Here is a 16,053-nt window from a genome sequence, read left to right as displayed (position 1 = left end):
ACTTAGATACAATTATGTACATATTTATTGTTGAATATTCCTCACGCCTCCAAACATGATAGCCCAAACATTTACATTGATTTAAAAAAGGAAAATGGCAATATGCAATACTTTGGTACATAATACTTTTACAAATACATAAAGACATATTATTGCTATAGTTGCGTGTTGTTTGATAGTCTTAACAGAATAATTGTAGTTGTCAATGAACCTGAGAAAGTACTTTCTCTGGATTTGACTTTGTCAGTGTAAACAATATTGGAAAGTCTCAAAAATACATGGTGGATTTGTTGTTGAAATAAAACAGAATTTCCTGTTGAATTAAAAGTGACGTAATTCCTTTCAAACATTGAAATATACATATTTATTTTAGAATAATATTGCATGTTGATTATATGGAACCTGTTTTCGTATGTAATTAGAATGAAATAAAATCTGTTTTTCATCCCATCAGCTCAGTTCAGCTGCTCTCACTTGATTCTTTTCTAAACCACTCCAGAACAGTCTGCTTGTTTTCCTTCACCCATTTAATGTTGGCCTGGGTTCTCTCAATGGCTTGCTCTAGGGCCCTGCTCGCAGAACCCAATTCCTCTTCATTATAGTCGCTCTGGAACTGCCTCAGCTGCACAATAACAATCAGGAAAAAGTTAGAATTAGGGCGGAAACCAGTAATTAGAGCGATTACTCAAAATTCAACTCCCACCAGCTGAACCTAGTCTCTCATCCCCAGAAATTACAACTGAACATTCTATTTAGTCATCGAGGCAAAGGAGGAGAGGTTTGTGACTCAGATATTGTTGTAGGCCTGCCTGTTACCAATAGGGAGAAGCTCACCTCTTGGAGCTCAAAGTCCGTGGAAAATCTCTGCGTCACTCCCTCAATCAGGCGGCCAAATGACATGATACCTCCTCCGTACCTGAGGAAGAGGGCGGAGGGCAGAGGTGAGATGAGCATGTTTGCTCAGCAAGCAGTTTGATAAAAGCCAAATTAGATAACTGCCTGGCAACTCCAAACAAATGGATGATAAATTGTAGCTGAGGTGATTTCCTCTGATTGCCCAAGGAGACCTTAGTACCAGACATGGTTGATCGGTCTACGCCTTCCTTATTGGTATATTGCTTGAGGTTTATTTAGGTGATTTTTATGAGACACCATACAAAAAACATAAGCTATATAATTGCTAGTAGATCATGGGTCCATTATTTCAGTTGGAAAGGAACTTGGTTCTCTGGCTTGTTTGTCATAACATTAACCCTATGTACAGTACTTAACAGAAACAAACATACTCCAAGCTGATGTAGTTCCAGTGGGCGCGGACAAAATTCCAGGCTATTGCTTGCCCTGCCACATTCCTGGCTATGTAGTTGATGGTAGAAATGGCATCCATTTTTCTTATCTTGTCAGGGTTCAAAGTGTACTCAAGGTATCTGCAAGATAAGAAGGAAATATCTGTTAAATGGTTGCACAGTAACTAAAGTTAATGTCCCAGAAGATGGTGGTACAGAGGGAAACAATCTAACCTGTTCAGGAGCCAGATCTTCCTGGTGCATGAGAGGGCAAATCTTAATTTGTCTTTCTCTGATGCTGTGGTGGCATTCTGGAACTTGCCCCAAGCAAATTCCCATTCCTTCTCTCCCCCAGCAGCTATAGCTTGGCAGTAGATGGTGGCCTTCAGGTTGGGTTGTATGCTGTGACAGAGGGGATAACCGTAGAGAAACAATATCTGTTCATTAAAGTTAAAAGGATCAATACACTCAATATATCAAAAACAGCATATAACATTCTGGTATTCTGTTATTGAATCAATATCACGCATATTACAGGTTATAAATGTGTTATGTTTTATGAATGATATTACTAGCCCATTCAACTGTGGAATACAGAGCTAAGTGCATCTGGCTATGTTGGTTTGATGAAACTCAATTCCTTACGGATTGCTGGTTTTGTTTGTCATCCAGTTGTCAAAGAGCTTTTTTGCCATTTCTTGGCAGTCTTCAATGTCATTGCTGCATGCGACTGAGATGGCGTTAATCTGGTTGTACCTGCGAACAAATAATAACATGTTAATAACATACTTACAGAGAGGAAATATCAGATGATTATGGGAGAAGAAAAAAATCTCACTGTTCAGAAGGATCCTCGGGGACTGTGGTGAAATTTTCAAAATGTTGATAAAGGCCACCAACTTGCTTTCGCATGTATGCCTGGGAATAGCATAGGAAAAATACTATTACACTCATATTTGTCACTCAACTGTGTAGTAATACAGTTTCCTATGATAATAGGGCGCTTTAATGTACAGTATCTGTATTTGAGTACTGACCTGCATTGGGCCAAAGACCTCAGAGCGATCAAACATGAGAATGAAATAGTCCAGGTTTCTCAGTGCTGATTCCCATGGTATGTACTCTGTGTCATTCCGGAGGTACTTGGTAGTTCTCAGAGCCAGTGTCACATTGATATGTTTGGCCCTAGATAAACATTTAATATATCATTACAGTTGAAGTCGGAAGTTTACATACACTTAGGTTGGAGTCATTAAAACTCATTTTTCAACCACTCCACACATTTTTTGTTGACAAACTATAGTTTTGGCAAGTCGGTTAGGACATCTACTTTGTGCACAACACAAGTAATTTTCCAAAAATTGTTAACAGACAGATTATTTCACTTATAATTCACTGTATCACAATTCCAGTGGGTCAGAAGTTTACATACACTAAGTTGACTGTGCCTTTAAACAGCTTGGAAAATTCCAGAAAATGATGTTATGGCTTTAGAAACTTCTGACAGGCTAATTAACATCATTTGAGTCAACTGGAGGTGCACCTGGGGATGAATTTCAAGGCCTACCTTCAAAGTCAGTGCCTCTTTGCTTGACATTATGGGAAAATCAAAAGAAATCATCCCAAAAAATTGTAGACCTCCACAAGTCTGGTTCATCCTTGGGAGAAATTTCCAAACGCCTGAAGGTACCACGTTCATCTGTACAAACAATAGTACGCAAGTATAAACACCATGGGACCACGCAGCCGTCATACCGCTCAGGAAGGAGACGCATTCTGTCTCCTAGAGATGAACGTACTTTGGTGCGAAAAGTGCAAATCAATCCCACAACAACAGCAAAGGACCTTGTGAAGATGCTGGAGGAACCAGGTACAAAAGTATCTTTATCCACAGTAAATCGAGTCCGATATCGACATAACCTGAAAGGCCGCTCAGCAAGGAAGAAGCCACTGCTCAAAAACCACCATAAAAACGACAGACTACGGTTTGCAACTGCACATGGGGACAAAGATAGTACTTTTTGGAGAAATGTCCTCTGGTCTGATGAAACAAAAGTAGAACGGTTTGGCCATAATGACCATCATTATGTTTGGAGGATAAAGAGGAAGGCTTGCAAGCCGAAGAACACCATCCCAACCGTGAAGCACGCATCATGTTGTGGGGGTGCTTTGCTGCAGGAGGGACTGGTGCACTTCACAAAATAGATGGCATCATGAGGAGGGAGGAAAATTATGTGGATATATTGTAGCAAAATCTCAAGACATCAGTCAGGAAGTTAAAGCTTGGTCGCAAATGGGTCTTCCAAATGGACAATGACCCCAAGCATACTTCCAAAGTTGTGGCAAAATGGCTTAAGGACAACAAAGTCAAGGTATTGGAGTGGCCATCACAAAGCCTTGACCTAAATCCCATAGAAAATGTGTGGGCAGAACTGAAAAAGTGTGTGCGAGCAAGGATGCCTACAAATCTGACTCAGTTAAACCAGCTCTGTCAGGAGGAATGGGCCAAAATTCACCCAACTTATTGTGAAAAGCTTGTGGAAGGATAATTGAGTGTATATAAACTTCTGACCCACTGGGAATGTGATGAAAGAAATAAAAGCTGAAATAAATCATTCTCTCTACTATTATTCTGACATTTCACATTCTTAAAATAAAGTGGTGATCCTAACTGACCTAAGACAGGGAATTTTTACGAGGATTAAATGTCAGGAATTGTGAAAAGCTTCTGACTTCAACTGTAAGAAGACCTTAGCAGTCAAAAGAGGATATTAATTGCATCATGAAAGCAGGATTTCCATAAGATTTCAAACCATGAAAATGCAATCCCTATAATGTGTAAGACATGTGTACCAGAATATACATTTTGAAGGAAAACCATTAACTTATCAGTCTTGGATGAGATTACCTTGCCAGGTTGAATGCATCATCAATAAGCTGTCCCCGGTTGATGAGTGGAATTTCCTGTGAATAAATCAAATCAATTCTAATTATTAAAGTAAACTACACAAGGGAGCTAGCATATTATGTTATTTGACGTATAAAGGGTCATGCTCCATGGTCTGTGACAAGGGGTTTCAAATAGCTGATGCATGCCAGGTGTCCGGCATTCTTCAATGTACTCACAAGAATGTACATACAAAAACCTTGTCCAGCACATTCTCTCCAAATATTTCTTACCATAACAAAATATCACCTAGTCTCCTTAGAAAATGCTACATTGTTTATTCTGTCAAGGACAGTTCATGATTGTACACAAGTGCAGCCTTCTCAACACCTGCAATAATGTGCTGTTTTGTGTCTGACTAGGACTGTATGAACAATACTGTTCCACACAAATGAGGAAGACTTACATGAATATTAGTTTCCAGCTGAGAGAGCAGTCTATCCCAATTTGCTGGATCGTAGTTGACTCTGAAATATCCCATACAGTTTATGTTGGCAAGCACCCACTTGCCATCATCAGACTTGAACGCTGACTTCCGCTCTGTTGAGCAAATACAGAACATGAAAGTTACATTTTGCCTCAATTAGGTTTTTATTGACAGAACTACTGACTAGCACCATTTAAGTAGTTGGGTTTGCTGTTATCATACAGTATACAGCAGTGTTGTGTTTGAGGCCACCTAAAGGGAGACCAATTCAAGACTGAGGCGAGGGGGTGAAGACCGAATCAAGACCGAGGCAAGGTGGCCGAGACCGAGTCAAGACCGAGGCATGGGGCCCGAGACCGAGTCAAGACCGAGGCGTGGGGCCCGAGACCGAGTCAAGACCGAGGCGAGGGGGCCGAGACCGAGATAAGACCGAGACCAAATCAATGCGAGTCCAATTTAAGGACATTATTGTAATTGTTTCAAATCACCTCCATATTAAAATTCCTAGTGTTTCTGTGTTCATATTTCAGAAGAACATATGGATTTTTTTGACATTCAGAATGGTGAAAAAATGCAAGCAGAGGGAAAATAGAGAGCCACTCTACAAATGATCACTAACCCAAACGGGTCTCTAAATAATAGATAAAAATACTAAATATGCAACAACTTCCTCATTCAGCCCTTACCAGTGGCGACCTGTCAATCAGACCCAGATTTTTAGCACAAAAAAATATCTGTATATATAAAATATATATTTTTATTTTTTTTGTTGAGGGGGCTTGCCTGTTTTGCGTGTTATTTTGGCATTAATATGTGTCACATATCAGTTTGCAAACAATGTAAAAAATATATAATTGAGTTAATTAAGCTGCATACAAACATGGTTTATTTTTTGCTTTCTTGAGTAAGGCAGCTCCAAAATGCAGGTGTTTCAGCCTAGCTCAGTGCTTTCTGTGATGGTGGAGCAAGCCAGCAGAAAATATGGAGCATTGCGCCGTGATTGGCTCAGTGTTCTTTCACTCATTGGAACACTACGTCACCACCAAGTCTAAGGGTATAGCTAGAAAATTCAAGCCCCTTGGGTGCTGCCATAGAGTTACATTAAAAGTGCCCATCCAAGATGGCTCAAGGTCATTGGACACAGATAAAATGATGTCAAATCACGTTATGTCTACAGTACCTTTGATTGGACTGATCATGTCAAAATCATACTTTCAAAATCTTAGCTAGCAGTCATCATCATGAATCAAGTCGACAATCTACTGGCAAATCCTTTCAATCCTTGTCATATGAAGATAAATAATTAAGAGAAATTATAGATAAAACGTATCGGTGCTCATCAGCCATTGCACATAAACATTACACAACAAGTTGGAAATCGCAAATTCAACAATGAGTGGTTTGGAAGGAATCAGTGACAGTGGCTGTGTGGTCCCAAATCTGGGTCTCTTTTCCAAGTTTAAAATGGTAAATATTCAACATTGGCCATGCTGTCAATTAAGCATGATTTGTGCCACGCTCAAAACAACTGTTAACTCGGAACTGCGGAAACTTGACTTCAGTGAGTTCAAGACAACTGGGAAGTCAGGAATAAACGAGCTCCGACAGGGAAAATACATTTTGAACAGTCATCCAACTCCGAATTGTAAGTCCGGCCTCTTTCTAGAGCTACGAAGATCAATGACGTCATCATGATTTGACCATGTTTTTTTCAGAGTTCCCAGTTGTTTTGAAAGCACCATAAATCTAGAGAATGCCAGAATTTGATGACAAAATTTGCCCATGAAGGACTGCCAGACCACCTTCCTGTTCAAGTGAGCATAGTACAACAACATGAGTCCAAAAATGTATTGTATGCTGCTACATAAATTATGTAATATGCCAGGGAGATATGTATACTGTAACTAACAAAGCAATACTACGTGTATGCTGTGTAGTAAGATGTTAGTAGCCCATGTGCCTCACCCTAATAATTTGGTCTATATACCGCTCTTAATTTCACCTACTGTTCTGACTTGGTAGTGCACATGTAGCCTATAACCTGTTTAGAGAAATGCAATCATCGAATATTGTAAGAGCTTTCATTGTCTGCTTATATACCCCCTTTATTTATCCAACGGTTCTGACTTGGTGTACAGGGAGAACACTGTAAGAACGGCTCATGTTCTGAATTCTGTCTCTGTACATTTCAAAAGTGCTAAACAAATAGTTATATTAACTACGTCAGTCCTAGCTCACTCATTAATGTCTTAATCTAAAATACGAATTGCCCTCTTATCCGCTTCTCATCCCCTTGCGCCATAGTTTGTACAGCTCAATTGTCATTAGAAACCACATTTGTTTAAGCAAGTCAGCCATATCAGCTATGTTTTTTTAAAGGCAGTAAATGAGGTTGAATTAACTGTTTCGCTGCCAGACAAGGCTCTGCTGATAGCCAGGTGTAGCAGTGGTAAGATGTTGGGACTGCTGTTGAGACAGCTTTATGTAGGCCTTGTCAGTCTGTGGGCACTGTTTGTCACCATTATAGTGCAATTAATGTATTGTTTAGTGTTGTGGCTTTTCTGGCATGCATCCAACTTTTTTTTTTTTTTTACCCCACCAAGATGTACATTCGTGGCCAAATGTTTTGACAATGACACAAATATTAATTTTCACAAAGTCTGCTGCCTCAGTTTGTATAAATGGCAATTTGCATATACTCCAGAACGTTATGAAGAGTGATCAGATGAATTGCAATTAATTGCAAAGTCCCTCTTCGCCATGCAAATGAACTGAATCCCACAAAAACATTTCCACTGCATTTCAGCTCTGCCACAAAAGGACCAGCTGACATCATGTCAGTGATTTTCTCGTTAACACAGGTGTGAGTGTTGACGAGGATAAGGCTGGAGATCACTCTGTCATGCTGATTGAGTTTGAATAACAAACTGGAAGCTTCAAAAGGAGGGTGGTGCTTGGAAAAATTGTTCTTCCTCTGTTAACCATGGTTACCTGCAAGGAAACACGTGTCGTCATCATTGCTTTGCACAAAAAGGGCTTCACAGGCAAGGATATTGCTGCCAGTACGATTGCACCTAAATCAACCATTTATCGGATCATCAAGAACTTCAAGGGGAGGGGTTCAATTGTTGTGAAGAAGGCTTCAGGGCGCCCAAGAAAGTCCAGCAAGCGCCAGGACCGTCTCCTAAAGTTGATTCAGCTGCAGGATCGGGGCATCACCAGTACAGAGCTTGTTCAGTAATGGCAGCGGGCAGGTGTGAGTGCATCTGCATACACAGTGAGGTGAATACTTTTGGAGGATGGCCTGGTGTCAAGAAGGGCAGTAAAGAAGCCACTTCTCTCCAGGAAAAACATCAGGCACAGTCTGATATTCTGCAAAAGGTACAGGGACTGCTGAGGACTGGGGTAAAGTCATTTTCTCTGATGAATCCCCTTTCCGATTGTTTGAGGCATCCGGAAAAAAGCTTGTCCAGAGAAGACAAGGTGAGCACTACCATCAGTCCTGTGTCATGCCAACAGTAAAGCATCCTGAGAACATTCATGTGTGGGGTTGCTTCTCAGCCAAGGGAGTGGGCTCACTCACAATTCTGCCTAAGAACACAGCCATGAATAAAGAATGGTACCAACACATCCTCCGAGAGCAACTTCTCTCAACCATCCAGGAACAGTTTGGTAACGAACAATGCCTCTTCCAGCATGATGGAGCACTTTGCCATAAGGCAAAAGTGATAACTAAGTGGCTCGGGGAACAAAACATTGATATTTTGGGTCCATGGCCAGGAAACCCCCCAGACCTTAATCCTATTGAGAACTTGTGGTCAATCCTCAAGAGGCGGGTGGACAAACAAAACTCCACAAATTCTGACAAACTCCCAGCATTGATTATGCAAGAATGGGCTGCCATCAGTCAGGATGTGGCCCAGAAGTTAATTGACAGCATGCCAGGGCGGATTGAAAAGATCTTGAAAAAGAAGGGTCAACACTACAAGTATTGACTCTTTGCATCAACTTCATGTAATTGTCAATAAAAGCCTTTGACACTTATGAAATGCTTGAAATTATACTTCAGTATTCCATAGTAACATCTGACAAAAATATCTAAAGACACTGAAGCAACAAACTTTGTGAAAATTAATATTTGTGTCATTCTCAAAACTTTTGGCCACGACTGTACATGCTAAAATCGCTACTGGCCCTTACTAATAGTTATCCCATACTTCCCTACTAGCTGCGCAGGTGACGTTTATTGGGATGAATCGTGTCCTGGAGGCAGAGAGCTAAACGATTTCCACTAGATTGGTCAGTGGCAAAGTAAAAATTGTCTTTGTATACTAAAAATTCATGAAAACAAAAATGCGATTTTTGGTCTTTATTCAAGATCAGTGTTAGGCATAATGTTATCAGCGTGGTTAGGTTTCAAATCAGATTGTATGACTGTGCCAGCTATTGACTACCCTGCAGACCTTCCTCCAGTACATGAGTCATCCCAACAAATGCCAACCTGCATTAGCGCAGCAAAGAAATTCGGTCCGTGTTATAACAGAATCCTTGGGATGTCCCACCAACCAGGTTCCAATAGGCGACAAGATATTAATGTATCATGACAGGAGTGTGGATATTTGACCTGTGGAAGCGTTTTAATCCGTTGACTGAATGGGAGCTGAAAATTATGCGTTTTCTACTCTGCTGGTCTCGGGAAGAAATAACGAGTCCCCACTGTTCGAGACCGAGTCAAGACCGAGTTAAAAACCAAGACAAGACCGAGACACTCAATATATGTGGTCTCGAGACCGGACTCGAGACCCACAACACTGGTATACAGAAGGATATTTTCCATGTTCAGTCTATCTATAATAATGGAGATTTACTGCACATTACATAGCTCATCCGATCAGATCTCTCAATTACCCTGGGGAAAAGGTTATTCATTAGGTGATACTAAGACACACATAAACAATATACATAGTGTACGTAAGTTAATTGAATGTAATATTCCTTACCTTTAGGAACAGCCAGTACTTGTGTAGGTAGTGCTGTGGGAGCTAAACCTTCCTTCATCACTTTGATTGGGACATGCCATGTATAACTAATGAAAGAGATAAATTCATAAAAAATCAATGGCATACTATTATGACCTACAGCCATTGATATTTACATATGTGAATAAAATGCTTCAATGTAGGCCTAACTCATTACAATGTAATCCAATTTAAAGGATAATAATATAGTAACATCTTATTTGAAATATAGATGAGAACAGCGTCATAATATTGTCATAAACATGTCATAACTGAATGTTAAGGCAGTGTCATTTTGCATGTATTAGAAACAGTTATGACAGGTGTTTGGACATATGTTGATTTAAAAAAAAAATAGAATTTAAGATACAATTTTTCAAGTTACGCAACATAAACTGGGGGGCTATATAAGCATCTAATTCTACATGGAGGAGATGGTCGTTGGTTCAGGAAACCTCTTCCATTTGTTTTCTCTCTCTGTGGTGTTTCTTGGCCTTACTTGTAGTCAGATGGTTGAATTAGGAGGAAATGTTCTTGAGAAACGTCCCCAGTGGTGGTGTTGATGGTGATGACTGGGTAGCCCATTTGCATTGTCCAAGTTGCCATGACTTCAGCAACTTTAATGTGGCTGCCGTCGTTGTCCACCGCCTAAAAAGTTTTTGTCATTAGCATTTTAGACCATGTATTCATACCGCTAAAATATTCCATACTTTTTACGTGCTTGAAAGCACAGAAATACATATATATGAGTTTTGCGTTAATAGGCCTGGTAAAACTACTGTATCATCTTTTACCTTCTGTAAATATTCCCACAGGTCCTTGTGTACAGCATTACTATACTGGAAAGCCTGAAGGTATTTCTGAAACAATTTGAAGCAATATTATTTACACACACTCTTAAGATTTGGATACAAAAATGTAATTGATTATTGATCCACAAAAGGTTCCCATTAGTTTTGATACATCCATATGCAAAATTGCAAAAAACAAATATACCACATAGATGTTTCACACACTGACAATAAGTCATTCTACACCTTTAATGGACAGAGACATATTTTGACTTACTTTTAGACCATCCATAAACACCTTATCCTTCAGATAATCTGAAAGCATTCTCAGCACAGCTGCCCCCTGAAGAGTGGAAAGATATATTCATATTCATAGAGTACATGAACTCCTTGCGTCACTATATAGAACATTCCTGTACAATGTTAAACAAATATTTTTTTGATATTGTCTCTCTTCCCCCATTGGGCTTGGTCGCATCCAGACCTTGCTGTAGGTGATGGAATCAAAAAGCTCAGTGATGTCACTAGGAGTTTGAACATCGTCCTCATTAGAGCTTAGAGGATGGGATGAGGCCAACGAATCCACTTGAAACACAGTCTGGATGTCATTTAGAACAATCATATCTTTCTGGAAAAACAAAACATTTGAAACCTCTTCAGTGTGACCACAATTTGCAATCTTATGCAATAGATGCAAAACAAATATACTGAGAATGGGAAGTCATATTATTAAATGTTGATGGGGACATACTATGTTCCATTTTGGCTCAATGTGATCCACTCCCATATAGGATATATATGTTGCAAATCCCTCATTCAGCCACAGGTCATTCCACCATTTCATTGTCACCAGGTTTCCAAACCACTGAACAAAAATATATAAGTGGTGTTACAGTAAATGCCACTACATTACAATATCATGTTTTAATGAATTGTAGTTAACTTTACATTATACATCTTTTACTACATTTTGACATACAGTAATTATGAGTTTTCATACCTGATGGGCAAGCTCATGTGCAATAACTGTAGCAATCCACTCTTTGTTTGATGTGGAAGACACTCCTTCCTCATATAGCAGAGCTGTCTCACGATATGTTACCAAGCCCCAATTCTCCATGGCACCTGCACTGAAGTCTGGTAGAGCAATCTGATCTAAAGTAGATATGAAAGAGGTTATTTTATATTGCATTAGTTGTATGCGGTTTGAATACCTTTCAGCTGATGATTTAATTGAATTTCACAAAATGATCAGTGTTCTTCTTACAATGTTTTAGACAGGTAATTTATGGAGTAAAGAATTCAATTGATTAGATGGATTTGATCAAAGTGAATTGTTGAATAGTGCTTATTTTAGATTGTTATGGTGCAATAGTGCACATACCTAGCTTGCTCAAAGGATAAATCATGCCAAATACTTCTTTACTCTCATAGAACGCCAGTATATTTCCAGTGATATCTGCAGCATATTTTGCATGTCCAGCTTTTATGGCCTCCGGTCTAGCATATGTCTTTAACAAACCAAACAGAGAATAAAAACGTGAGTTTTAGTATCATTTCAATGATATGGTGAGTAAACACATCTCTACCATGAAAATCAACAGTGTAGTCTAAACTGAATACATATAAATAGTATGGTGGTTTGCCTGAAATCTAGCTGGAATTGCCATTCATTTTTCATTTACTACAGTATCAACTTTCTTTGACATGGCCATTGAAATACAAACCTTTTCACATGGTCCTTGTTATACCTATGTTACAAAATACAAGTCATTTTGTTGATATCATATAATACACTATTACAGCTATGATTCAGCAACTATACATACCTTAATGTCAACTCTTTCATGATTAGAAACTATGGAATCAAAATCAGATACTGTGAAAGCTAAGAGGTATGTTGACATTTTCTTAGTCGTTTGAAAGCGAGTGACTTCCCAGTACTCTCCATCGATATCCACAAGGGTTGTACCTAAAAGTAATTAAAAAAATACGTATTCATTACTGTGAAAATAAGAAAGAAAATAGCTTTTCTTTGACACAATCTACAGCAAATAGCTTACTCAATGTAAGCTAAAAGAATAGGAACAGTATATGCATGCATTAGCCTCATAATTTGTGAATTTATAGCTACAGTAGGTGACACATTTTCATGGGAATATCAATCAGTATTCTAAAACGCACATTTTCCCACCAGTGGCGTTTCCACCAAATGGACTTGTTGCGGATAAAAGACACTCAGTGATGACATAGCACACACAAAATGTACTTTTCCGCTTTAGTTTTCATGTGCCGAATAAAAATCTAAAGTTCAGTGTGTCTCCAACGCATTTTAAAAAGTCTAACGATAGCGTTATTTGTCACAAAAACTGTTGTGTTAAATAGCAAATGTGCCAACTCTGGAACGTGCGCTCGAGCCAAAAGCTCGCGGATACAGTGCGGGTAGGCTGTGCTGGTAGGCTAGTCTACATGATGAGATTATTATGGATAAGAGCAAAACGTTTTTATTTGTCAAATGGTAGTCGATCAATATGTTACCAGAATTAGAAAGGAGCATCAATATCACTGTGCACTTTCACCACCCTGTGAAGTTCATAAGTTATTTCATCTGTAGCGTAATAAACTGTGGAGTCGTAGTGGGAGGACCACACAAGGCATGACTCCCAAGTTTACTTCGATATGATGGTTATTATATCAACATTTGCGGATAATAGCTGTCCACCACTATTTCTCGCATAATACATTTTAACGACACAAAAAGATCCCATCTTGTCTAACGTATTTAGTTTTGTCAACATTTGTAAAGTTTACAGAAAACTGTGCTGTTTCCATCAGGCCTGTCGTGGGATTTTTCATTAAAAGGTTCATAAGGTTGGATGGAAACCTTGTTATAGTTTACAAAGTCATGCATATAAAATTATTAATTTATTGAGAAGTCATAAGTGTATGTCTATATTATTGAATATACAGTATAGCCTACACCTTTTGGCCTTGTCTGACAATAGAATGAAATGTGCTTCTCACCTGTGGCTTTCTCATTTGCTAGTGCGTGAGTGCCAAACCTATGGATGATAGTGACTTTAAATTCAGCCTTCATGGCTGGCTCATCGAAACAAGGAAATACTTTCCTGGCATCTGTTGGCTGCATTTGGCTAGTAGCAATGAATCTGTGTGGAAAGTATTTGTTGAAAAATAGGATAAATATTACAACTAGAATTGAACAACAGCAATACAATACAGAAAATAGTTGCTTATTAGTTCATTTGGATTCGATTAGCTTTTCAGTTATTAAAGTATACAAGCTTCCAATGTCTACAGTATGAACTGTGATACATGACATTTATCGTGATACAGTACTGTAATTGTAAAGCCATGAGGAAGTAACAATTTGTGTCAAATGACTGTCCTGATCTATTCAAGGAATAGAAGCAAAGCTGTTGCTGAAGTGAACAGAGGAAAAATGTGCAACATTCTCTCAGGGGGTCTTTTTACCTTCACACACAATAATATGTGATCGTTACCATGCAGTAAATCAGTGACCTGCTAGTTTACAGACTAGCCATGTTTTTTAGAGAAACAAGAGTACAATAGAATACAAATCATGAGAAACTTTGTGTCCGCTCTCTGTTCAAGCACTGTGATCTGTAAACTAGCAGGTCACTGATTTACAGCATGGTAATGATCACATATTAATGTGTGTCAAGGTGTAATGACCAAGTGGTTTCAGAACCATTAATACATTGAGGAAGCACTGCATATTAAAAGAGTAAGCTACTGCCTTACCTAACCTGTCAGGACTTAAGAGACAGAAACAGAATCATCTTTCATACTATAGACACCTAGATGTAACCATAGAACAGCCTTCGCCAAAAGAGGTCTGGATCTAATGACACAGTGGGTCAAAAGGTCTGGACATTTTACAGGTTCAGGAGTTAAGTGTGCTTCTCTCATAATCAGAATCGCTGGACAACTATTACCTGTAAATTTCCCATGCGATCATGCCTTTATCATACTGAAAGCTCTAGAGCACTGTTAGGGTGGCGGTTGGCGATCAATACAGTTATGTAATATAATTGATGTAAACATATATTAATCAGATTTGTACAAGTCTTACCTTTCGTCAAGGTCGACAATAGTTTCATTCCCGACCAACCTGTAAATGGGTTTTCATATAAGAGTCAAATCTATTTTCCATCTCACAGCATTCTTTTCATATTTGTCTGACAACAAATATTTGATATTTTTCATTTTTCAGCAGTTATCAAAGAAACACTTACGTTTTAGTGTCATCCTTTGTGCCTGGTTCTTTTTTGTATGAACTCATGTAAAAACCAGCCAGATCATCAAGGAGCTCTCCCTCAAATGCAGTAAAGAGACTGTAGTTCCCATCTTCCTCCAAAACACCTTCCAGTCGAATCTCTAAGAAGTTGCTTTCATTATTATACAGTATGGTGTTCTTAACGTTGATGGTCTTTTTATTGTCAAGATCTTTCACTGTTACATCAGTCACATTCTGTTTACTGTGAAGGAAGATCGTTTTGGTTTTCTCCACACATCTAAAATACACAGTGGAGTTTCCAGTGAAGATGAGAGATTGGTTGGTAGCGTTGTTTATAAAGGTGTAGAGGCGAGGCTGTAGGACGATTTCATATCTCTCTGGAATGAGGTTTCCAGGGAGTCTCAGGTTGGGTGGTGGTCCAGTTGGATACAGAATAGTAGCATTAGGTGTTGGTGGTGGTGTAGGATTTATCTTGATTCTTTCGGTCTCATACACAATCATCATTGTAATTATTCCTCCAATAGATGAGACGGTCATTACCACTGTGGCTATGGCCAGTACCTTTGAGATATATATTCCTATGGCCATGTCCAGTCCTTCTGGAAGAGCCTCCCGCCTCCTGTTGTGTTGGTAAAGCTTGAAACTCAGAACTGAACTTGAAACAGAACTGAGCTGCTTTTAATTGGCTCTGTCTCCATCTGACCTCCCATAAACATGCACACGGCTATGGGCATGTGCTAACCAGTTATTGCTCATAGATTAAGCATTAACTTGCCATTGCAAGCAAAGAGTAATACTGAAGGAGGTCGATGTTCATTTAAAAGAAATCAGTCAGATTGTTCTCCCACACATCTGGCATTGGTTATCCTCTCATACCACCAATCCTGTGTTAGGTGAACCTCAAAAGGGACCGCTTTGTCTCCCAACCATCCCAAGCCTCTCAATAAGTGCTGGGTACAAAAAGTGATACTTTATAACGTGTAAGCTCCTCTCAAAAGAAAAATGGCATTTAAGAGCAAGAAAAGAAGCATGTTGATCCTCACGGTTCTAAGTAATGATAGAACCAGCTGTGTGGGACAGCAGCAAGAGCTGCAGCCCTCTAAGTCCTCAAGAGTTCCCTACTAGTCTTCCAAACAACGTCGGAGTGTCCTGGTAGGTCTGTGTCCCACCAGCACTGGATTACTATGTATTCAGGGACAATTAGGAGCATGTGTTTGCGCAAGGAGGGTGAGTTATGGGGGAAGGGATTTTAGCATATTATTATTTGGAATATACCCCTCCCCTTCACCACAAATTCTTTACCTC

The 16,053-nt window shown here is 39.2% G+C and overlaps 1 protein-coding gene across 1 annotated transcript; it reads right to left on the bottom strand.

The window, feature by feature from the left end:
- Positions 1–7: 7 nt before the first annotated feature.
- On the bottom strand, positions 8–15,825 carry anpepa (alanyl (membrane) aminopeptidase a). The gene is made up of 21 exons (XM_021570565.2): positions 14,747–15,825; positions 14,584–14,622; positions 13,494–13,636; positions 12,299–12,441; positions 11,854–11,980; positions 11,470–11,624; positions 11,221–11,334; positions 10,954–11,097; positions 10,747–10,812; positions 10,473–10,538; positions 10,178–10,326; positions 9,661–9,746; positions 4,640–4,773; positions 4,195–4,250; positions 2,324–2,471; positions 2,125–2,204; positions 1,932–2,042; positions 1,521–1,688; positions 1,287–1,427; positions 835–916; positions 8–622 (listed from the first exon to the last, which is right to left on the bottom strand). Exons 1-21 carry the CDS (start codon positions 15,334–15,336, stop codon positions 461–463), a joined length of 2,904 nt encoding a protein of 967 aa, XP_021426240.2. The 5' UTR covers positions 15,337–15,825; the 3' UTR covers positions 8–460.
- Between the last annotated feature and the right edge of the window lie 228 nt (positions 15,826–16,053).

The sequence above is a fragment of the Oncorhynchus mykiss genome, chromosome 2 (assembly GCF_013265735.2).
Source record: "Oncorhynchus mykiss isolate Arlee chromosome 2, USDA_OmykA_1.1, whole genome shotgun sequence".
Lineage (NCBI taxonomy): Eukaryota > Metazoa > Chordata > Actinopteri > Salmoniformes > Salmonidae > Oncorhynchus > Oncorhynchus mykiss.
This window is presented reverse-complemented; position numbering and strand designations above follow the sequence as displayed.

Excerpts from the sequence above, each read along its gene's own strand:
- anpepa (XM_021570565.2), bottom strand. The coding sequence starts at position 15,336 with ATGGCCATAGGAATATATATCTCAAAGGTACTGGCCATAGCCACAGTG. Across the intron at positions 12,442-13,493 it reads AGCAAATGAGAAAGCCACAG|GTACAACCCTTGTGGATATC; the intron begins GTGAGAAGCACA and ends AATTACTTTTAG. Across the intron at positions 4,774-9,660 it reads AGTACTGGCTGTTCCTAAAG|AGCGGAAGTCAGCGTTCAAG; the intron begins GTAAGGAATATT and ends TTTGCTCAACAG.